Genomic DNA, 23914 nt, shown 5'->3' on the forward strand with positions numbered 1-23914 from the left:
CCACTCTGACCATTCCTCGTACAGTCTGTTCACCACACTGTCTGTTCCCCACACTGTCTGTTCCCCACACTGTCCGTTCCCCACACTGACCATTCCCCACACTGACCATTCCTCACATTGACCATTCCACACACTGACCATTCCCCGCACTGACCTTTCCTCAGACTGACCATTCCCCACATTGACCATTCCCCACACTGACCATTCCTCACACTGACCATTCCCCACACTGACCATTCCTCACACTGACCATTCCTCACACTGACCATTCCTCACACTGAGCATTCCCCACACTGACCATTCCCCACACTGACCATTCCTCACACTGACCATTCCTCACACTGAGCATTCCCCACTCTGACCATTCCCCACACTGACCATTCCTCACACTGACCATTCCACACACTGACCATTCCCCACATTGACCATTCCCCACATTGACCATTCCTCACACTGACCATTCCACACATTGACCATACCTCACACTGACCATTCCCCACACTGACCATTCCTCACACTGACCATTCCACACACTGACCATTCCTCACACTGACCATTCCCCACATTGACCATTCCACACATTGACCATACCTCACACTGACCATTCCCCACATTGACCATTTCTCACACTGACCATTCCTCACACTGACCATTCCTCACACTGACCATTCCTCAGACTGACCATTCCCCACATTGACCATTCCTCACACTGACCATTCCTCACACTGACCATTCCCCACACTGACCATTCCCCACTCTGACCATTCCTCACACTGACCATTCCCCACTCTGACCATTCCTCGTACAGTCTGTTCCCCACACTGTCCATTCCCCACACTGACCATTCCCCACACTGACCATTCCTCACATTGACCATTCCACACATTGACCATACCTCACACTGACCATTCGCCACACTGACCATTCCTCACACTGACCATTCCACACATTGACCATACCTCACACTGACCATTCCCCACACTGACCATTCCTCACACTGACCATTCCCCACTCTGACCATTCCTTGTACAGTCTGTTCACCACACTGTCTGTTCCCCACACTGACCGTTCCTCACACTGACCATTCCTCACACAGTCCGTTCCCCACACTGACCATTCCTCACACTGACCATTCCTCATACTGACCATTCCCCACACTGACCATTCCTCACATTGACCAGTCCTCACACTGACAATTCCCCACATTGACCATTCCACACACTGACCATTCCCCACACTGACCATTCCTCACACTGACCATTCCACACATTGACCATACCTCACACTGACCGTTCCCCACACTGACCGTTCCACACACTGACCATTCCTCACACTGACCATTCCCCACACTGACCGTTGCCCACACTGACCATTCCTCACACTGACCATTCCTCACACTGACAATTCCCCACATTGACCATTCCACACACTGACCATTCCACACATTGACCATACCTCACACTGACCGTTCCCCACACTGACCATTCCACACACTGACCATTCCTCACACTTACCATTCTGCTCTATTATCTTTCCCTCTGTTTATTTTGATGCTAATGTCCATCTCTGATGTATTTGCTGTTTGTTTTACTGTATTGAGAGGTGGGTGACGACTCTGGTTCGTTTGTGCTGGGTTTTTGGGGAACTCTGTTGTGTCTTTGTGTTATACTCTGTCCTCTTCATCTTTCCGACAGTTTGATCCTGCAAATACGGGCTATATTAGCACTGAAAAGTTCCGGAACCTTCTGCAAACACACGGCTCGGAGCTCGAGCCACACAAGCTGGAGGTGCTTCTGGCTTTGGCAGACAACAACTCTGAGGGGAAGATCTGCTATCAGGATTTTGTAAACCTGGTGAGTGAGAGGTGGAAACTAATTACTTCATAGAAAGAGATGAACATCTCGGGAGCGTTGGATATGGTTCTTGGAACAGCCTGAAGATTAAAATCACCACAGTCATGTAATCTTTCCACGTAAAATTCAGAAACCAAGTGTGAAAAGAGTTAAAGAAAGAACTTATGTTTATAAACCTCTTTTCATATCCTCAGGGCATCTGAAAGAGCTTCACTACCAGTGAATTATAATGAATGTGTTTTGAGCTGATGGTTGAGAGAAGGATATTGGCTGAAGAGACTTGGGAGAACTCCCCTGCTCTTCTTCCAATTGTGCCATGAGATCTATCACATCTACTTGATAAGCAGACGAGGCCTTAGTTTAACATTTCACCTGAATATTGACACCTCTGGCTGCACCCCGATTTCCTTCGCCCAACCATCAGCGGCTGAACCTTCAGCTGCCCAAGCCCCTCTCTGCCTTTTACCTCTTGCTCTCCTCCTTTAAGACCTTCCTTAAAAGCTACCTCATAGAGAAAATGTTTCCACGGAGGCAAGAGCAGAATTAGGAACCATAAATTAGGACTGTTTTCCTTGGAGAAGAGAAGGCTGAGAGGTGATTTGATAGAGGTATTCAAAATCATGAGGGGTCTGGACAGAGTAGACAGAGGGAAACTGTTCCCACTCGTGGCAGGATTGAGAACAAGACAACACAGATTTAAAGTATTTGGTAAGAAAAGCAAAAGAGACATGAGGAAAACCTTTTTCGCACAGCGAGTGGAATACACTGCCTGAGAGTGTGGTGGAGGCAGGTTCAATTGAAGCATTCAAAAGGAAATTAGACTGTTATATGAAAGGGAAGAATGTGCAGGGTTATGGGGACAAGGTGGGGGAATGGAACTGAGGGAATTGCTGTTTCAGAGAGTCAGTGCCGACACGATGGGCCGAATGGCCTCCTTCTGCACTGTAACAATTCTGTGAAATGTAAGATAGTCCGTAATAAATCCAATAGGGAATTCAGGAAAATCTTCTTTCTCCAGAGAGTGGTGAGAATGTGGAACCTGTTACCTCAGGGAGTGGTTGAGGTGAATAATAGATACATTTAGGGGAAGCTGGATAAACACATGAGGGAGAGAGGAATGGAAGATTATGCTGATAGGGTGAGATGGAAAGGAGTGGGAGGAGGCTCATGTGTAGCAGAAACACTGGCACCTGTTGGGCCGAATGGCCTGTTCCTGTGCTGAAAATTCTTTGCAGTATTTTGACAAAAAAAACAAAAAGACAAACTGTGCATGTTAGAAACCTGAAATGAAAACAGAAAATGTTCGCGATAAAGAGCAGTCAATCAGCATCTGAAAGAGAGTTTAACGTTTCAAGGAGAGACCAGGCATTATAACTAGCTCAATTATATTAATATAAAAGCAAAATACTGCAGATGCTGGAAATCTGAAATAAAAACAAGAAATGCTTGAAATACTCAGCAGGTCTGGCAGCATCTGTGGAGAGAGAAGTAGAGTTAATGTTTCAGGTCAGTGACCTTTCATCAGTTCTGAAGAAGGGTCACTGACCTGAAACGTTAACTCTGCTTCTCTCTCCACAGTTGCTGCCAGACCTGTTGAGTATTTCCAGCATTTCTTGTTTTTATATATTATATATTATAACCAGCTCAGTCAGGCTGGAGAAGCCTCTTCACAGGCTGTCCTGTTCATGTGTTTCCCCCAGTTCTGATCTTCGATTTAAGGCAATTGGCAAAAGGACCAGAGGTGACATGAGCAAACTTTTTAACCCAGCGAGTTGTTGTGATCTGGAACGCGCTGCCTGAAGGGCGGTGGAAGCAGATTCAATAGTAACTTTCAAAAGGGAATTGGATAAATACTTGAAGGGAAAAATTTACAGGGCTGTTGCGTCTCTTTCTCTCCTCCTTTAAGACACTCCTTAAAACTGACCTCTTTGACTAAACGTTTGATCACCTGTTCTAATATCTGCTTAAGTGGCTCGGTGTCAAATATGTCACTCCTGTGAAATGCCTTGAAATGTTTTACTACTTTAAAGGCACTAAATAAATGCATTGTTGTTGTTGTTGTTGTGATATGTCTGTATAATACGAGGTAATGTAATTATTTTTTATTTTTTATTTTTTTATTTCCAAAATATACTTTATTCATAAAAATCTGTAAAAATTACATTGCCAAACAGTTTCCAAACAGCACGAAAAAATACAAACATTGCAAAAGAGATCAGTTTCTTTCAATAATGTCATGAGTTTCTTCCCAACCCTTCCGTTTCACAATTGTCATGTCAATTACAGTTTTACATTTACAGCAATTGAGAATATTAACGATACAGTTCGAGGGGCTTCCCATGGTTCCAGCCCCTCAGTCCAGCTTGGTGGGGGAACCTTACACTGTGGTCTTTCCCCATTGAGCCTTTGCTGCGGCTGCCCCAAGCTTTAGTGCGTCCCTCAGCACGTAGTCCTGGACCTTGGAATGTGCCAGTCTGCAACATTCGGTGGTGGACAACTCTTTGCGCTGGAAGACCAGCAAGTTTCGGGCAGACCAAAGGGCGTCTTTCACCGAATTGATAGTCCTCCAGCAGCAGTTGATGTTTGTCTCGGTGTGCGTCCCTGGGAACAGCCCGTAGAGCACAGACTCCTGTGTTACAGAGCTGCTTGGGATGAACCTTGACAAAAACCACTGCATCTCTTTCCACACCTGCTTTGCAAAGGCACATTCCAGGAGGAGGTGGGCGACCGTCTCTTCCCCACCACAGCCAACGCGGGGGCACTGTGCGGAGGGGGCGAGACTTCGGGTGTGCATGAAGGATCTGACGGGGAGGGCCCTTCTCACCACCAGCCAAGCTACGTCTTGGTGCTTGTTTGAAAGTTCTGGTGATGAGGCATTCCGCCAAATGACTTTGACGGTCTGCTCGGGGAACCATCCGACAGGATCCACCGTTTCCTTTTCCCGTAGGGCCTTGAGGACATTCCGTGCAGACCACTGCCTGATGGACCGGTGGTCAAAGGTGTTTTTCCGCAGAAACTGCTCCACGAAGGATAGGTGGTACGGCGCCGCCCAACTGCACGGAGCGTTCCGCGGCAATGTGACCAGGCCCATCCTTCGCAACACCGGGGACAGATAGAACCTCAGCACGTAGTGACACTTGGAGTTTGCATACTGGGGATCTACACATAGCTTGATGCAGCCGCACACGAAGGTGGTCATCAGGATGAGGGCCACGTTGGGTACATTTTTCCCGCCCATGTCCAGAGATTTGAACATCGTGTCCCTCCGGACCCGGTCCATTTTAGATCCCCAGACGAAGCGGAAAATGGCTCGGGTGACTGCCACGGCGCAGGAGTGGGGTATGGGCCAGACCTGCGCCACGTAGAGCAACAACGTGAGCGCCTCGCACCTGATGACCAGGTTCTTACCCACAATGGAGAGAGATCGCTGCCCCCACATGCCCAACTTTTGTCGTACCTTGGCTACTCGCTCCTCCCATGTTTTGGTGCACGCCCCGGCACTTCCGAACCATATCCCCAGCACCTTCAGGTAATCTGACCTGACGGTGAAGGGGACAAAGGATCGGTCAGCCCAGTTCCCAAAGAACATGGCCTCGCTCTTGCCGTGGTTAACTTTGGCTCCCGAGGCCAGTTCGAACTGGTCGCAGATGCTCATCAGTCTGCGCACGGACAGCGGATCCGAGCAGAAGACGGCGACGTCATCCATGTACAGGGAGGTTTTGACCTGAGTGCCTCCGCTGCCTGGGATTGTCACCCCTCTTATGACCGCATCCTTCCTAATAGACTCAGCAAAGGGTTCAATACAGCAAACAAACAAGACCGGGGAGAGAGGACAGCCCTGTCTGACTCCAGATTTGATCGGGAAACTTTCAGATTCCCACCCGTTGATTGAGACTGCGCTACTGATGTTTGTGTAGAGCAGTTGGATCCAATTGCAGATTCCCTCCCCAAACCCCATTTTGGAAAGCACGTCCATCATGTAGGTGTGCGATATCCTGTCAAAAGCCTTCTCCTGGTCCAGGCTGATGAGGCAGGTGTCCACCCTCCTGTCCCGTACGTAGGCGATCGTATCCCTGAGTAGCGCGAGGCTATCAGAGATCTTCCTGCCGGGTACAGTACAGGTCTGATCGGGGTGAATCACCAGCTCCAGAGCAGACTTGACTCGACTGGCTATGACTCGAGGTAATGTAATTATGTTATGAACTAATGACAGTAGTGTCTTTCTCAGAGAGGCCCTTTGAGAGTAAGGAGACAGCAAGCAGATTCCTCACTCACTCCACTGTCAATGTAACCTCAACCATACACAAGGACTGACTGTAGAGCACAGTCACATGTATCATATTGGTGGCCTGCCCCTTTCGATCCAGTCAGGGGGCAGTGAGAAAGGCACATTCTGTGCATCTGATTGACCTCAATGTTACATTTTAAGCCACATCCAGATAATAGTGAAGAGTTAAACTGACCTGAATTACTGCCAAATGATGCCAGGCCTTAACTCAGTGATGCCCAGTGAACCTTTTGTCTCAGTGTAACTCCGAGACAGGGGAAAATAACAACAATTGGCAGCGACTGCCTGGGTATAAGTTTCATTCCAGGAATAATATCACTGGCTGGATCTTCTCTCTGCTATTCAAGGACTTTACCTCACTGGGATGTGACTGAATGAGGCAGGGGAGGGGAACTCGAATACCTGGGTAATAAAGGAAGAGTGAAAATAAGAGGCTGGTGGTGAACCATAAGGATCGGGACAATCCTGGGTTTGTTCCTGGCCTGTGCTGGGCAAGTTCATCCCAGGCGTACCTGAGGTTAACCTGAGGCCCTGTCTGCCCCCTCAGGGGGATGTACAGGATCCCATGATGAAGCAGAGTGCGGGCGGGGGGGGTGGGGGAGTTCTCCCCAGTATCCTGGGGTCAATATTTATCCCTCAATCAGAAACAATAAAAAACAGATTATCTGGTCATTATCACATCACTGTTTGTGGGATCTTACTGTGCGCAAATTGGCTGCCGCGTAGTGACTAAACTTCAAAAAGTATTTCATTGGCTGTGAAGCACGTTGGGGTGTCCTCAAGTCATGAAAGGCACTATAGAAATGCAAGTTCTTTAGGTCATGCCAAAGTTCTGATTTTCTTCACTAGCAGTAGCCTAACCTTTAGTTTAACATTTCAGGTGCTGTGATGATATTAGGTTCTTTAAGGTACTTGGCTGTTCATCACTTTTCTACATTTCAGCTTTCACTTTTGGATCTTTCTCCAGATTATCACATTACTAAAAGAAAATAAACAATCACAGTATAAACTGTCTATGGGGTTATTTTGGCCAAAAGGTGAAAACAGGTGCTAAATGGGTGCAGTGCTAATAAGACACACTTGTTCAAAAGCCTGGATGTAGCGCACAATGTTGGTCTGAGTTACTGATTACCATAATTGGAAGCTGTCTGGAGGTGTGAAACCAGAAACCTGCAGATTTAGCATTCGAGTGCTGATTAGATACAGTTTTTGTGGAGCAGTGCACGTGAACTCCTCGAACACACTTCCACTGCAGGTGTGGACTGTTCTGGCTGACACACAGCAGCACATTGCTGGATGGCTCAGGGATCGAGGAAGAGGGTGCACAGATTCTCAGATGGAGGTCCTGGTGGAGGAAGTCCAGAGGAAGAGGGGAAGGAGTCCCCCTCGCCCTCCTGTCCCTTTCTCCTGCAGCACCCAGTGCTGCTCTGCCTGGCCTCATATTCTTCCCATTCCTCATCCAGAGCAGCAGCGATCCCTAGCAAGATGTCCATGACCAAGCAGTCCCTTTCTCCTGGTGACTCCTGTAAGGTGGAGTAGCAGAACTTTTACTCTTTTTAGGTGAAGTCCTCAGAGAATTTTCCAGAATAAATGCTGCTGGAGTGTTGGTGAAGTCTTGACAATGTGTCCCAGAAAATGTCCCAATGTCTTCACAGCTCCAGCAGCAGTGACCATGGAATGGTGAGTATCCCTTTAAGTAACACTTGAAATCACCATCAACAGCGTGTTTACTCTCAAATAGCTGGTCACTGTGAGGAGAGGGCATCAGTTGAAACACTAGCCAGCAAAATGTTGTGCAGCCTCGTTAATGAGCACGAGCGGCAATTTTAAGTGGAAATCATCTGATTAACAAGCCTCCAAGCACCATTCCTGGCAGTGACTTCAACTCCTTTACCAAGCTGGTGTCTCGCACAAAATACAGGCTAAATCGTCATTTTATCTAAAGACCACATCTTGAGCACCTCAAAGGCTCTTTAGCCTGAATGTAGCACCAAATACCTCCCTGTGTTTACAAGGATGGTAGTAGAACTGAGAGATATTAGGAAAGATTAAACAGGTTAGAGTTTTTATCTTTAGAAAAGAGGAGATCTGATAGAGATCTTTAAAATCACAAATGGGTTGGACAGGGTAGATGTGGAAAGAATATTTCCACTTGTGGGGGAACACAAAACTAAGGGCCATAAATACAAGATAGTTAATAATAAATCCAACAGGGAAATAAGGAGAAATGTCATTACCCAGAGAGTGGTTAGAATGTAGGACTCACTACTACAACAAGTGGTTGAGGCAAATAGCTTAGGTACTTTAATATAGAAACTAGACAAGTACAGGAGAGAAAGATATGCTGAAAGGTGGAGGTGAGGTTAATGGAATGGGAGGAGACTCGTGTGGAGTATAAACACCAGTACAGATTAGTTGGACTGAATGGCCTGTTTCTGCGCTTTATATTCTATGTAATATTATGTAACCCCCCCAAACACCTCGATTAAGATTCCAGTCTGTAACTCACTCCCGGGCATCTGTTATTCTGTATATAATCCCCCCGCCAAAAAAAAAATACCCAGTATCCATTATTTTATATGTAAACACCATGCAACTGAGAGACAAGATTATTTTTCAAACTCTGTAATATTTCATTCACAGAGAAACTCCCCACCAATTGATCAATTCCATATCACATTTCAAATGTTAACAATCTCATTCCAATCCACTGGGAGCCGAAGAGGCTGGGACTGATGGCGCAGAGTGTGATATCAGTTAAAAGTCACTTTCCAGCTGATAGCAGGAAACTGCACTGGGTCAGGGCCATGTGAAAGGTCTGTGACTCTTTACAACTTTCCCAATGAGCCGAACATAGAGCTGAAAGCCAGTAATTTTTGCCTTTAGCACCAATAACCAGCTGCTGAGTGAGTACACCAACATTCTTCAAATGTTGAAGGTATACTACAGGCTGAGAGGGAGGCAGTCACCCTGATTGTAACCACAGCACAGAGGCTGCCCCTCCCCACCATTTCCCCAGGGGATCAGGAGCAGCTGCTAGGAACAATGCGTGATCTAGGAGTTTACTTGGCTGGATGGACCTCTGTTCCCCCCCTCCACCCCCCCAACAACATTCTGGGCACTAACTGCAGCCTGACAACCCACTGCCAGACCTCAGCCATTTCCACTCAGTCAGCAGTTTCCAGGAGGGTAGCCTCCCTCTCAGAGATTGGGGTCTGAACCCTGTGGGATGGAACTTGCAGCTTTCCACTTTCCCAAAGCCCCCGCGCCATCATCAATGTATTATTTTCTTTGTTTGCTGTGTGGGGTCATTCAGCTGACCAATGGAGTCAACTGAGCGTGTCCGAGAGTGTGTCAGTGATGATGTGGGTGTGACCAGCTTCTCCAGGAAGCAAGCAGAGCCAGAGGATCTGCGCTATCAGTTTGCGAACAGCGGGCTGCCCTGTAGAAACTACATACTTGATACTAAAGCACAAATGGCTTACAGTGTCAGCCATGGCTCAGCCAGTAGTCAGTCACTCCTGCCTTTTGAGTTGGAAAGTTGTGGGTTCATAATCCCATTCCAGAAACTTGAGCACAAACTCTTGGCTGTCACTTGAGTACATTGCTGAAGATGGCGATGAGCTATCGGCTTCAATTTTGCTAACAAGTCTATTATGTGGTACTTTATCAAACACCTTTTGAAAGCCTAGGTACACAACATCAACTGCACTCCCCTCATCCACTCTCTCCATTGCCTCATTAAAAGTCAACCACGTTGGTGTGGTACTGGAGTCACTTACAGGCCAGACTGGTAAGGACGGCAGATTTCCTTCCCTAAAGGCCATGAGTAAACCACTGGAGCTCATAGGACAATCCGATAGCTTCACTGGTCAGTTTTACTGCGACCAGCTTTTGTCAATTTAATTCAAATTCTCAAACTAACAGAATGGGAAGTTCAGTGTAGCAGAAATTGGTCCACAGTTTCCAGCCAATGGTCTAGAAATCGAACAGAGTAATGAAAACTGTAAACACCACTCAACAAATTGTCTGCAGCTCGTACAGATGTGCTGAACATTACTTTCTCATTTCACAGCTGGCTGAAGGAATTAACACTGTGAATCAGATGGGGGAAAGGCTCCGGTGAATGTTATGTGAATTGATCAGATTGATGGAAGCACAGCAATACTTTTCATTGACATTCAGATTAAAGCACCCAGTCTATTGGGAGCGTGTTTTATGATTGGTGAGGATTGACTATTTAAAAGGTTGTCTGGGCCTGGTTCAGTGGTAGCACTCTTACCTCCTGAGTCAGGAGGTTGTGGATTCAAGTCTCCCTCTGGAGACTTGAGTACAAAATCCAGGCTGGCGCTCCCACTACAATACAGAGGTAGTGCAGCACTGGTGGAGGTGCTGTGTTTTGGATGAGATGTTAAACTGAGGCCTCGTCTCCCCTCCCAGGTGGATGTAAAAGATCCCAAGGCCACTCCTTCAAGAACAGCAGAGGCATTCTTCCCAGTATCCTGTATAATCTTTAGCCCTGAGCCAACATCACAGAAAACAGATTGTCTGCTCATTATCGCGTTGCTGTTTTTGGGAGCTTGCTGTGCACAAATTAGTTGCAATGTTTCTTACATTGTAACAATGACGACACTTCAAAAAGCACTTCATTGGCTGTAAAGCATTATCGTCCTACATACAGTGGATCCTGAATAAACAGATCTAATACCTGTCTCATGGGGCTGCTCTGACTGCCCAGTGGTCAGCATGAGGGAATGTTGCCATGGCAATGGGGCGATGGGTAAACACTTGCCATTTTCAGGGTATTACAGCCTTGTTTGGGTCAGGCAGGAGGCCTAAAAATTAATTCACTCCCCACATGTGGTGTTTTGTTTTTAACCAGATGAGCAACAAACGGTCCAACAGCTTCCGCCATGCGATCCATCTGGGAAACCGCCGTCTCCGTGCCAACTCACTCCTGGAGGAAACCGGCCTCACCCTGTCCCAGCGATTCATCCGGCACATCGCCTACGAGACCCTGCCCCGGGGGCTGGACCGCAAGTGGTACTACGACAGTTACACCTGCTGCCCTCCGCCCTGGTTTATGATCACTATCACCATTCTGGAGGCGAGTAGCGATTGCATTCGACGAATCAGAGGGAGCTTTCGGCAACATCCTCAACATCACCAAGGCCATCTATTTCCACCTCCGTAACATCGCCCAACTGTACCCCTGCTTCAGCTCAAACCAGCTGAAACCATCCTCCATGCCTTTCTTACTTCCAGATGGGACTATTCCAATGCACTGCTGGCCTCTCAGCTTGCACCCTATCTGAAACTTTGCTGCCCGTATCCTAACTCAGACTCAACCCCATTCACCCATCACCCGCTGTGCTCACTGACCTACATTGGCTCCCGGTCTGATAACGCCTCAAATTTAAAATTCTCATCCTTATTTTCAAATCTCTTGATAGCCTCTCCCCTCCCTATCTCTGTAACCTCCTCCAGCCGTAAAACCCTCCGAGATCCCTGCACTCCTCCAATTCTGGCCTGTTGAGCGGCCCTGATTTTAATCACTCCCTCACTGGCAGCTATGTCTTCAGCTCTAGAATTCCCTTCCTCTGCCTCCCCTCCCCCCTCTCGTATTTTAACACCCCTTTGTCCTACGGTGACTACACATCAGAAGTACTTCATTGGCTTTAAAGAGCTTTAGGATGTTCCGAGGTTCTGAAAGGCACTGTTAATAAATACTAGCTCTTTCCTTCTTTTGAAGTATCTGCTCAGTGTTGACATCGCAGAGTGAGCAGGCAGTCGTGTAATGTATCTGATCTGAACTGTATTCAACAGATTGCCGTCTTCATTTATTATGGGCTGGTCCTGGAGAAGTGGGTGCTACAGATCACACACCCATCATATTTGAACAACCCGCTGGTCTATCAGCCCCAGCTTCGCAGTCAGGTCTGGCGCTACCTCAGCTACATCTTCATGCACGTTGGGTGAGTAACTGCTGCAGACTGACTGCTTATATGACGTCAGATCTGGGATCTGCATTCCGCATCAGGCTGCACGAACAACACAATTTAGTGTCAGTCTTACAGTTGGAATGATTGTAATGATAGTTACAGCACAGAAGGAGGCCATTCAGCCCATCATGCCTGTGCTGCCTCTTTGAAAGAGCTATCCAATTAACCCCACTCTCCATAGCCCTGCAAAAACTTTCCTTTTCAAGTATTTATCCAATTCCCTTTTGAAAGTTACCATTGAATCTGCTTCCACCGCCCTTTCAGGCAGCGCGTTCCAGATCACAACAACTCACTGTGTCAAATAAATTCACCTTAAGTTGTCTCTGATTCTTTTGCCAATTACCTTAAATCTGTGTCCTCTCGTTACCAACCCTGCTGACAGTGGAAACAGTTTCTCCTTATTTATTCAATCAAAAGCCTTTAAAATTTTTGAACACCTCTATTAACGCTGCCGTTAACCTTCTCTGCTCTAAAGGAGAACAATCCCAGCGTCTCCAGTTTCTCCACAGAATGAAGTCCCTCGTCACTGTTACCATTCGAATAGATTTCCCCAAACCTTTGTTTGTTAACACTCCTGTGAAGTGGTTTGGGATGTTTTACTATGTTAAAGGTGCTATATAAATGCCAGTGGTTGTTGTTGCTGGGGGGTGGGGGGCATACCCCATCAATGCCCTATGGAATCGATGGATTCCCTAGCCGTTCAGTTATTAATGATCCCGCCAGGAGGTGAGGCTTTTGATGAAGGGTGCATTCCGACGGTGACTGTGCAAGTTCTTTGTTTCAGGGTCGAGCACCTGGGTTTCAATGTGGTGCTGCAGCTCCTGGTTGGAGTTCCGCTCGAGATGGTACACGGCGCTCTCCGCATTAGCTTTGTCTACCTCGCTGGAGTACTTGCAGGTAACGGTTTGAGAAAAACCACAAGCTGGGGGCACTCGGTGTCCCAATAGCGTTTGATGTTGAGACCTGTAAGAAGTTCCCACTCCCGTTTCCCCCCCCCCTTACAGATGGTTCTTGACTTTAGGATTTTTATAAAGGACAAATTGTACAGTCACAAATCACAAACTTGTTTATCAAAACCTAACAAACCTCTAAACTAATTTAAAGGACACCGCACGACCCCTTGATTGGTTAATCTGACTTAAATCCCTCCACGATTTAACCTCAGCTCCCACCCAAACACACAAGTCACCACAACTTATAAGATAAACCTTTTTCGATAAATCACAGGCAAAACCCCACGTTTCTGTCCCAAACTCACTCAATTCAAAACCCAAACCCTCCCAGGATTTGGTTGTTACACTTAAAATTGATTTAAACTCCCAGCCCCAAATACCCCTTGGATTTGGCTGATAATTTACAATCCTCCAGGCAGTTGATCCTTCCAGTGTGAATTTGTAGGTCCAAGAGCCAGGTTGACCGTTCCTGACCCTCCTTCTTGACTGCAGTGCCAAACCCTTCGATCTTGTCCTTTTTATGATGATTCTTATCAAACTATCATAAACACATCTCCTGAAGCCATCCTGCTGGATGGTCAGTGCTTACCACCTCTTAATCCCTTTCATCTGTTACCTGCCTGGTGCAGACAGATCCACTCAGTGCTGATACAGAACAAGAAGTGCTGGAAATACTCAGCAGGTCTGGCAGTGTCCACAAACTTGTTTCAGCTTCAGTTGCACACTGCCTTCTAAATTCAAACTGTCCTGTGGCTAGTTCAAAAGACCTGAACCGGCCAGTTAGTCATGTGACCAGCCGGTTTTACCATTCCTGGCTCTGTGGATTGTATCATCTTAGCAGGGCCTGGAATGCGCTTCCTTACACCTTCAATGTCTGGTGCTCAAAATCCATTTGGGTTAATTGGAGCAGGGAATAGTCCTTTATCTCCATAAGCAGCATCTCTTACTCTGCAAATGTCATTCCAGCCCAGTGTCTGGTGATCTTCAAACAAGTAATTTCTTCACTCCAGCAACAGTTTAAAATCAATGTTCATATGAAAAAATTAATATGCCTCATTCTTGGCAGGTGGGGGTCTGCATGACATCCTCCACGATTTAACAAGTCACTACGACTTATAAGATATACGTTTTTCAAAAAACCACACGCAAAACCCCACATTTCTGTCCCAAACTCACTCAATTCAAAACCCAAACCCTCCCAGGATTTGGTTGCTACACTTAAAATTGCTTTAAACTCCCAGCCCCAAATACCCCTTGGATTTGGCTGATAATTTACAATCCTCCACACGGTTGGTCCTTCCGGTGTGAATTTGTAGGTCCACGAACCGGGTTGACCGCTCCTGACCCTCCTTTTTGACTGCAGTGCCAAACCCTTCGATCTTGTCCTATTTTTGATGATCCTTATCGAAATATCATAAACACATCTCCTGAAGCCATCCTGCTGGATGGTCAGCACTTAGCACCTTTTAATCATTTTCGTCTGTTACCTGCCTGGTCCAGACAGATCCACTCAGTGCTGATGTTATTTCCATGACCAAGAATAATGAACTCCACCAAGGTGAGGTATTCCAGGCTCCAGAGCTGATAACATGAAAAGGTTTCTCTCCTGTCTTGACAGGAGTGAATGCTGTGGTCTGGGGCTGGTTAGTTGTGACAATGGCCCTCCCAATTACTTAATTGGGTTACATGATGGCAGTTATCCTGTGTCACTGTTATTATAATGTCCCAAATTCCAGTCCTTTAACAGTATCAGTTTCTGTTGTGATGTTGGAATGTTTGAAATTGACCCCTTGGAATGCAGCCTGCCTCTGTGTGTTTTGTGTTGAGGTTTGGCTTTTATTCACAGTACTAGTGTCCGTGGGGGTTGGGGTTTTTTCCCATATTTCATCAAGTCCAGTTTTAAAGCCCAGTTGGGGGGGTGCGGTGGGAAGGAATTCCAATTCAACAGACCCATGTTCCAAATTTAGTTTGATTTTCTCCTAGGGCTTTCTCGAAGCCTTCCCAATGTTTTCCAACTGTTCCCAAACTTTTCCAAATGTTCTCCAACTCTTCCCAATGTTCTCTAACTGTCCCCAATGGAATCCTCCATTTTAAAGTGGCTGCCTTTGGCATGTGTCCAGTTTGGCTCTAATTTGTGCACAGCAAGATCTCGCAAATAGCATGAGATACATCACCAGATAATCAGTTTTAATGTTGTTGGTTGAGGGCTAAATATTGGCTAAAACACTGAGAAACGCCCCCTCTTCCCCGCCGCCCCTCACAGTCTTCTTCAAAGCAGCACCATGGATCTTTTATATCCATATGAGAGGGCAGAATGGGCCTTGATTGAACATCTCATCCAAGATATGGCACCTCTAACAGTGCAGCATTCCCCCAGTACTGCACTTGAGTGGTATTGTGTTCTTGGTTCTCAACAGAAACATACCAAACACTATGAGAGTGATTGGTAAGTTGAACGAAGGATTCTTTATTACAGTCTAACAGAATTACAGGAGAGCTCTTCAATACACATGCTGACTAACACTGCTCCAACTACTATATCACATGTTAGCTTGCATCACTTCCTGCGATGATGTATACTAAACTATTTACATATTCAGTTGTATGTTAACCAGTATGAAAGAAGTCAAAGCAATAATACAACATACCCCCTTTACTTAAATGGAAATTTACATAAGTTATAATGAAATAGGATAATTGTGAACCTTATTTACACATGTATGGACTTTCACATTCATTATTCAAGTGTCTCTGAAACTTACAGGTGCTCTGCTGACTCGACCTGATCGGGTAACAGTGAAATTTGCTGACATCTGGAATTGTCAATTATTTTCTCTTGATTCGTAGCTTCAGACTGACAATTATCTTGTACTTGAGTGTTGTACGTGTCATCTTTCTTAGTTCCATTCTCAGAACTCGAATGTGAACTCGAATGTTTTCTTGACACTACAGGAGTGTTAGGTATGATCCTATTGGATAACTTTCTCAACTGACATCTATTCCTTCTCAACGTCGCTCCATTCAGGGTAGTTACCTCGAATGACTGCGTCTCATTACAGATCTTGGACACTTGCGCAGGGATTACTCTAACCTTCTGTCCGATGTGTAGAGGAGGTAACTCCGCGCCTGCATGTTTGTCATGTCTGATTTTCATTCTCTGTTGTCTTGCCAATAATTTATTTTGGACTGACGATCTGATCAGATGATGACTAGGAAGAGTTGTTCTGACTTGCCTTCCAAATATGATCTCTGTGGGGGATGGTAATCCTGTATCTAGTGGTATTGCTTGTAGGTGCAACATTGCTATTTGAATGTCTTGATTGGTCTCCTTACATTTCAAGATTTGTGACTTTACCGTCCACTCCATCCTTTCCGCTAGTCCATTTGACCTTGGATAGTGCGATGACGTAATGTGATTTACAGCCCACCTTGCACGCACGTCTTGAAATGGCTTACTGGAGTACTGTGGACCATTACCCAACATGATCTCATCTGGGGAACCAAAAAGACTGAAAATTGCACTCATCGTGTTTGCTACTGATGCACTCAGTTGGCAAATGACAGGAAATTTGGAGACGTAGTCAGTAATAAGTAAAAGGTCATCACCTTTAACTGTAAATGGGTCAGTAGCTATTCTTGACCATGGATGTGATGGAACATCATGAGGATGGAGTGACCCAAATGCGAGGTGATGCATTTTGGAAGATCCAATTCAAGAGTGAACTATACAATAAATGGAAAAGTCCTGGGGAAAATTGATGTAGAGAGATTTGGGTGTTCAGGTCCATTGTTCCCTGAAGGTGGCAACGCAGGTCAATAGAGTGGTCAAGAAGGCATACGGCATGCTTTCCTTCATCGGACAGGGTATTGAGTACAAGGGTTGGCAGGTCATGTTACAGTTGTATAGGACTTTGGTTCGGCCACATTTGGAATACTGCGTGCAGTTCTGGTCGCCACATTACCAAAAGGATGTAGATGCTTTGGAGAGGGTGCAGAGGAGGTTCACCAGGATGTTGCCTGGTATGGAGGGTGCTAGCTATGAAGAGAGGTTGAGTAGATTAGGATTATTTTCATTAGAAAGACGGAGGTTGAGGGGGGACCTGATTGAGGTGTACAAAATCATGAGAGGTATAGACAGGGTGGATAGCAAGAAGCTTTTTCCCAGAGTGGGGGATTCAATTACTAGGGGTCACGAGTTCAAAGTGAGAGGGGAAATGTTTAGGGGGGATATGCGTGGAAAGTTCTTTACGCAGAGGGTGGTGGGTGCCTGGAACGCGTTGCCAGCGGAGGTGGTAGACGTGGGCACGATAGCGTCTTTTAAGATGTATCTAGACAGATACATGAATGGGCAGGAAGCAAAGAGATACAGACCCTTAGAAAATAGGCGACATGTTGAGATAGAGGATCTGGATCGGCGCAGGCTTGGAGGGCTGAAGGGCCTGTTCCTGTGCTGTAATTTTCTTTGTTCTTTGTTTGTTCTGTTCTGACTCGGCTGATATTCCTGACATCCTCACTGCTTGTTCTATGTCGTTATTGATCCCTGGCCAATAAACTGTCTCCTGTGCAAGTCATCCTTGTCTTGATATAATTGTGTAAGGAAATCTTGATGAAGCGCTTTTGGTATAAAATCTATAAAATTCTAACAGGACTTGACAGGGTAGATGCAGGAAGGATGTTCCCGATGGTGGGGGAGTCCAGAACCAGGGGTCATGGTCTCAGGATACGGGGTAAACCTTTCAGGACTGAGATGAGGAGAAATTACTTCATCCAGAGAGTGGTGAGCCTGTGGAATTCACTACCACAGAAAGCAGCTGAGGCCAAAATATTGTATGTTTTCAAGAAGGAGTTCGATTTAGCTCTTGTGTCTAAAGGGATCAAAGGGTATGGGGCGAAAGTGGGAAGAGGGTACTGAGTTGGATGATCAGCCATGATCATAATGAATGGTGGAGCAGGCTCGAAGGGCCGAATGGCGTACTCCTGCTCCTATTTTTTATGTTTCTATGGTATCACCACTGGAAAATGACTCCACTAGGGATCCCTAATTCGTCACGTTATGGCCAAAAGGTTCTGGGGTCTGTGGGAACCTTTTGCATTGTATCTGGCCATCCACCAATAAAGAGCTGCCGTAATGACTTGAGGAGAGGATTCCTGGAAGTCTCTCTCTGGAGCTTTTCGCATTCCTTCTGTCCAAATCGCAATAAGTCAGTGTTGTACACATCTTCTAGTTCCACATCTACTTTGTCCACTTGGACATCTAATGGTATATATGCTTGTTTCTTGGGGTTGAGTGGCATGCTGAATGTGTCAGACGTTTATATCAAACCTCACAATCATACCCCTGTACCTTGATTAATAGTCTTTGGAGTCAAGGTGGCGCACTGGTGAGTGGTTTTTGCCAAATCATTGCCAACGGTTTGTGATCAATCTCGACAACAAAGCATTTGTGGAATCCGAACACTGATGCCAAGGTTTCTCGTTCTATGTTCGAATAGTTCGCCTGAGTGGGTGACAAACCTTTAGAACCTAACACAATTCCTGTAACAGACATGCTCCAAGACCCTTTTGCAAAGCATCTAGTTCGAGTGTAGTTTCTTTCCTTAGGTTGTAATAATGCAAACATGCTTCAGCAGAAAGTGACTGATGATCTTCGTGCCACGAGAATGGTATATCTTTCTTGAGAAGTTCACGCAGTGATGATGCTTTCTCAGGGAAATTCGAGATATATGGTGCGAAAAAGTTAAACAGGCCCAAACAATTCTTTCATGTCTTGAGGGGTAGGCATTGATTGTACATCCTCAATTTTACTGAGATCTGTTGTATTCCAGTGTCAGAATAAATTGAACCCGAAAACAATTAATATGGCTCACATTGATAGCATATTTTTTGCTATTAGACACAAGACCTTCTCTTCTAGCCGTCTCCATTAAAATATGAAGATTCTTGTCATGCTCTCCCTTGGTCCTTCCCACAACTGCTATGTCACCCGTAATGCAGACACTGCCAGGAACACCTTTGGCAATGCGATCCATATGCTGTTGGAACAGGACTTGACTCACTGACAGACCTAATGGTAAATGATGTTCTGAATGTTATTAGCTCCTGTGGATCTTCAGAAAAGTGAACTGACAGTATCCATGTTTTGCGTCCAACTTCGAGAAAACTTGGTTCTGGCAAAACTTGGGTTGAGCTCTTCTAAAGTAGGAATCTTGTGAGGACATCTTTTGAGTGCCCGATTTAATCCTCAGGGATCCACGCGTACTCTAATGGTACCATCTCTCTTAATTACAGTGGTTATAGAGCTGCACCAATCAATGTGTTGCTGAACACAGCAAATAATCCCCTGTCATTCCATTGTGTCAAGCTCAGCCTTTAGCTTGTCCTTTATGTGGATCTCTGGAGGGAACTCCGTCGTCTTTCAGGTGAAGAACGGCATCTCCTATAAAACTGCCTAAGGTGTCACATCTATCTAGGTATTTCTGTTGCAGATCTTGAATAGACTCAATAGGGTCACACTTGCCTTGATTATCTAGCATTGGCACTTTACAGATCTCGTGGATTGTCACAATCCGGAGTTCACTGCATGCTGGGAGTCCTACTACCACTGTAACATTGGTGTCAAAAACGTAGAAGACTTGTAACCATGCAGAACTTCCAAATCTGCACTCCAACATCAATGCTTCCACACAATTGATTGGTAAACAGTTAGATGCGGAGAGTCTAGCTCTAATTGGCTGTAACATAGACTCCCACTTTGCTAGGTACATGTCTTTGAGTATTCACAGTGGTAAAATGTTGGCACATTCCGCATTATCTATCTTCAGTCGTAGCTTGTGCTTGCCACTTTTGTTAGGACATAACATTTCAACTGTGGTGAAGGCTTCCAGTTATGTGATTGCATCCATGTGCTGTGTGACTGTCACCGTGTGGAAAGCTTGTTCACTTTCAGTGCCTTCTTTGCAGTCCAGGTCTTTGCCTATCTTGCGGACATGCCTGTGCTTAAACTGGTACTTGGTGAACTTTTTTTAAATTCTTGCCACTAGGCAACATCTGTTTTTTGACTTCTTCGCTGCCAGATTTTCTACACAGTCTTGCCCAGTGTCCCTTTTGACCACAGGTATCTCTGAAGGCAGGACAGTTATGTGGCTGATGCATTAGACCACACTTGCCATATGCCTTGCCCTATCGAGGTGCCTTGGCAACTTCACCTGTGGTTGTTGCTGCTCCAAGCGCTTGTATATATTGCCTGCTCGCAGCTATGGCTTCATATTTTCTGCCACCTTTGAGGAGATTGTGATGTTGTATCCATTTTCCTTATCAAGCAGATCCTTTTGGAATGCCTCTATTGGAGTCAATGCAATTACCAGCTCCATTTTTCTCTTGGAGAGTTCTGCTTCTGAGAAATCGCAATCTTTTTCCTTTTGTCCAACATCTACTGACAGACTGGTCAGTAGTTTCTTTGGGCTGTTGTCTATAGGCCATCAGTTTGGGTTGATAGATTCTGAAGTTGACCTTGATTCTTAATTGATTCTCCAGTGTTGTCCGGAGTTTAGATGGGTCTTTCTGGTCTGCTTCTGACAGTCCAGAAGTGTTGATGCGATGTAGACCTTCATTGCCACTCGCTGTCTTTATTTTTATTGCTTGCTTGTCGAGTTCTGTGACTGCAAGATCTAAAAAACATAACTCCATACCCTGTCTAAATAGTAGGAATTTGTGAAGGATATCCAGAACCTTCCAATTCATCACTGGGTATTTTGTGGTCATGGTGTCAAAACTTCTTGCTCACAGGAATTCTTTTGCCAGAGCTTTCTCCATAAATTATTTTATTTTTTAATAGCTTTCCTACAAGGAAACAAAATGCAGGTCTACTGTGTTTGCAGCACTGGATCCCTGCCACACCCTGAACTCAGTGTCTGCAGCACTGGACCCCTGCCACACCCTGAACTCTGTGTCTGCAGCACTGGATCCCTGCCACACCCTGAACTCTATGTCTGCAGCACTGGATCCCTGCCACACCCTGAAAACTGTGACTGCAGCACTGGACCCCTGCCACACCCTGAACTCTGTGTCTGCAGCACTGGACCCCTGCTACACCCTGAACTCTGTGACTGCAGCACTGGATCCCTGCCACACCCTGAACTCTGTGACTGCAGCACTGGTTCCCTGCTACACCCTGAACTCTGTGACTGCAGCACTGGACCCCTGCTACACCCTGAACTCTGTGACTGCAGCACTGGACCCCTGCCACACCCTGAACTCTGTGTCTGCAGCACTGGACCCCTGCTACACCCTGAACTCTGTGACTGCAGCACTGGACCACTGCCACACCCTGAACTCTGTGACTGCAGCACTGGACCCCTGCTACACCCTGAACTCTGTGACTGCAGCACTGGACCCCTGCCACACCCTGAACTCTGTGACTGCAGCACTGGACCCCTGCTACAACCTGAACTCTCTGGCTGCAGCACTGGACCCCTGCTACACCCTGAACTCTGTGTCTGCAGCACTGGACCCCAGCTACCCCCTGAACTCTGTGTCTGCAGCACTGGATCCCTGCCAAACCCTGAACTCTGTGTCTGCAGCACTGGACCCCTGCTACACCCTGAACTCTGTGTCTGCAGCACTGGACCCCTGCTACACCCTGAACTCTGTGACTTCAGCACTGGACCCCTGCTACACCCTGAACTCTGTGTCTGCAGCACTGGACCCCTGCTACACCCTGAACTCTGTGTCTGCAGCGCTGGATCCCTGCCACACCCTGAACTCTGTGTCTGCAGCACTGGATCCCTGCCAAACCCTGAACTCTGTGTCTGCAGCACTGGACCCCTGCTACACCCTGAACTCTGTGTCTGCAGCACTGGATCCCTGCCAAACCCTGACCTCTGTGTCTGCAGCACTGGACCCCTGCTACACCCTGAACTCTGTGTCTGCAGCACTGGATCCGTGCCAAACCCTGAACTCTGTGTCTGCAGCACTGGACCCCTGCTACACCCTGAACTCTGTGTCTGCAGCACTGGACCCCTGCCACACCCTGAACTCTGTGTCTGCAGCACTGGATCCGTGCCAAACCCTGAACTCTGTGTCTGCAGCACTGGACCCCTGCCACACCCTGAACTCTGTGTCTGCAGCACAGGCTTTCACCGCTGCACAGGGAGACTCTCCCCATGAAGCTCTTTTTGGCAAGAAATCCACGAAGCTTAATGGCGGTGCAGTCTCACAGCCCCGATTCAGATCGACTCTTTTTCCTCTTTTGAGCCCGGGCCCACCAGAACACTGGCGGCACAGTGGCGCAGTGGTTAGCACCGCAGCCTCACAGCTCCAGTGACCCAGGTTCAATTCTGGGTACTGCCTGTGTGGAGTTTGCAAGTTCTCCCTGTGTCTGCGTGGGTTTCCTCCGGGTGCTCCGGTTTCCTCCCACAGCCAAAGACCTGCAGGTTGATAGGTAAATTGGCCCTAGTATAGGTAGGTGGTAGGGAAATATAAGGACAGGTGGGGATGTGGCAGGAATATGGAATTAGTGTAGGATTAGTATAAATGGGTGGTTGATGGTCAGCACAGACTCGGTGGGCCGAAGGGCCTGTTTCAGTGCTGTATCTCTAAACTAAACTAAACACTGCCTTTCAGGTGGACGACCGTTCAACAAAAAGCCCCCTTTTGATCCCTCACACTCTCTTGGAGTGCTGATTCTCGAGGGTGGTCCTGTGTTGCATTGCCACTGATTCTTCCAGGCTATGGGAGAATCTGTTGTCCACAATGTCACGCATGTAATCGCTGTCACTGTGTCAAACACCACTAATATGTTGCGTTCGTCTGCATCGCTGCTACCCGGTTGTGTTCTGCCGCCACCATATTGTGTTATTGGTTCTCAACACAAACATACCAAACGTTGTGAGAATGATTAGTGAGTTGAATATTACAGACTAACAGAATTACAGCAGAGCTCTTCAATATACATGCCTCCTGCTGACTAGCACTGCTCCAACAACTGGATCACGTTAGCTTGCATCACTTCCTGTGATGATGTACACTAAACTATTTACATATTCAGTAGTATGTTAACTAGCATTAAAGCATTATCACAACAAGTAACAGCCTAGATTACATGCTCAAGTCTCTGGAGTGGGACTTGAACACATGATCCTCTGACTTAGAGATGAGTGTACTACCCACTCAGCTACAGCTCACATGCTATGCAAAATAGCAGGGTCCCTTAACAACTCATGAGACTGTCACTGGGCAATCAATCAGGCTGAGAGAGAGAGGCCCAAACAATCTAACTGAGAGAGGCCCGATTAATCGACCTGACAGGGAGAGACCTGATCATTTGAACTGACAGACAGCACAGCAATCAGTTAACTGATTGAGAGAATATCAATCAATTTGACTCATGGTGAGGGCAGTGATCGATTTAACCGCTGGGGAGAGTGGTGAATGATTTAACCTAGGAAGAGAACGGTGATCGGTTTCATGGGTGGAGAGAGCGGTGATCGGTTTAACCGCTGGGGAGAGTGGTGAATGATTTAACCTAGGAAGAGAACGGTGATCGGTTTGATGGGTGGAGAGAGCGGTGATTTGTTTAACTGACAGAGATAACAGTGATTGGTATCACAGGTGGAGAGAGTGATATGAACATACGAATTAGGAGCAGGAGTAGGCCATTCGAGCCTGCTCCGCCATTCAATAAGTTCATGGCTGAACTGATTACTCCACATTTCCACCTACCCCTGATAACCTTTCACCCCCTCGCTTATCAAATATCTATCAACCTCTCCCTTAAAAATATTCAAAGACTCTGCTTCCACCGCCTTTTGAGGAAGAATT

General features: G+C 46.5%; 1 protein-coding gene across 2 annotated transcripts in view; it reads left to right on the forward strand.

Annotated features, from left to right (window-relative positions):
• rhbdl3 (rhomboid, veinlet-like 3 (Drosophila)) overlaps positions 1 to 23914 on the forward strand; it is a 116254-nt gene that overhangs the window by 73364 nt on the left and 18976 nt on the right. The window contains exons 4-7 of one of the 2 annotated variants that reach the window (XM_068058532.1): positions 1695 to 1853; positions 11024 to 11248; positions 11968 to 12116; positions 12928 to 13040. In XM_068058532.1, the coding sequence (XP_067914633.1) occupies positions 1695 to 1853; positions 11024 to 11248; positions 11968 to 12116; positions 12928 to 13040 (646 nt within the window). The remainder of the gene's footprint in view (positions 1 to 1694; positions 1854 to 11023; positions 11249 to 11967; positions 12117 to 12927; positions 13041 to 23914) is intronic. The other variant, XM_068058533.1, reaches the window with a different exon arrangement.

This window comes from Heterodontus francisci, chromosome 26, assembly GCF_036365525.1.
Source record: "Heterodontus francisci isolate sHetFra1 chromosome 26, sHetFra1.hap1, whole genome shotgun sequence".
NCBI lineage: Eukaryota > Metazoa > Chordata > Chondrichthyes > Heterodontiformes > Heterodontidae > Heterodontus > Heterodontus francisci.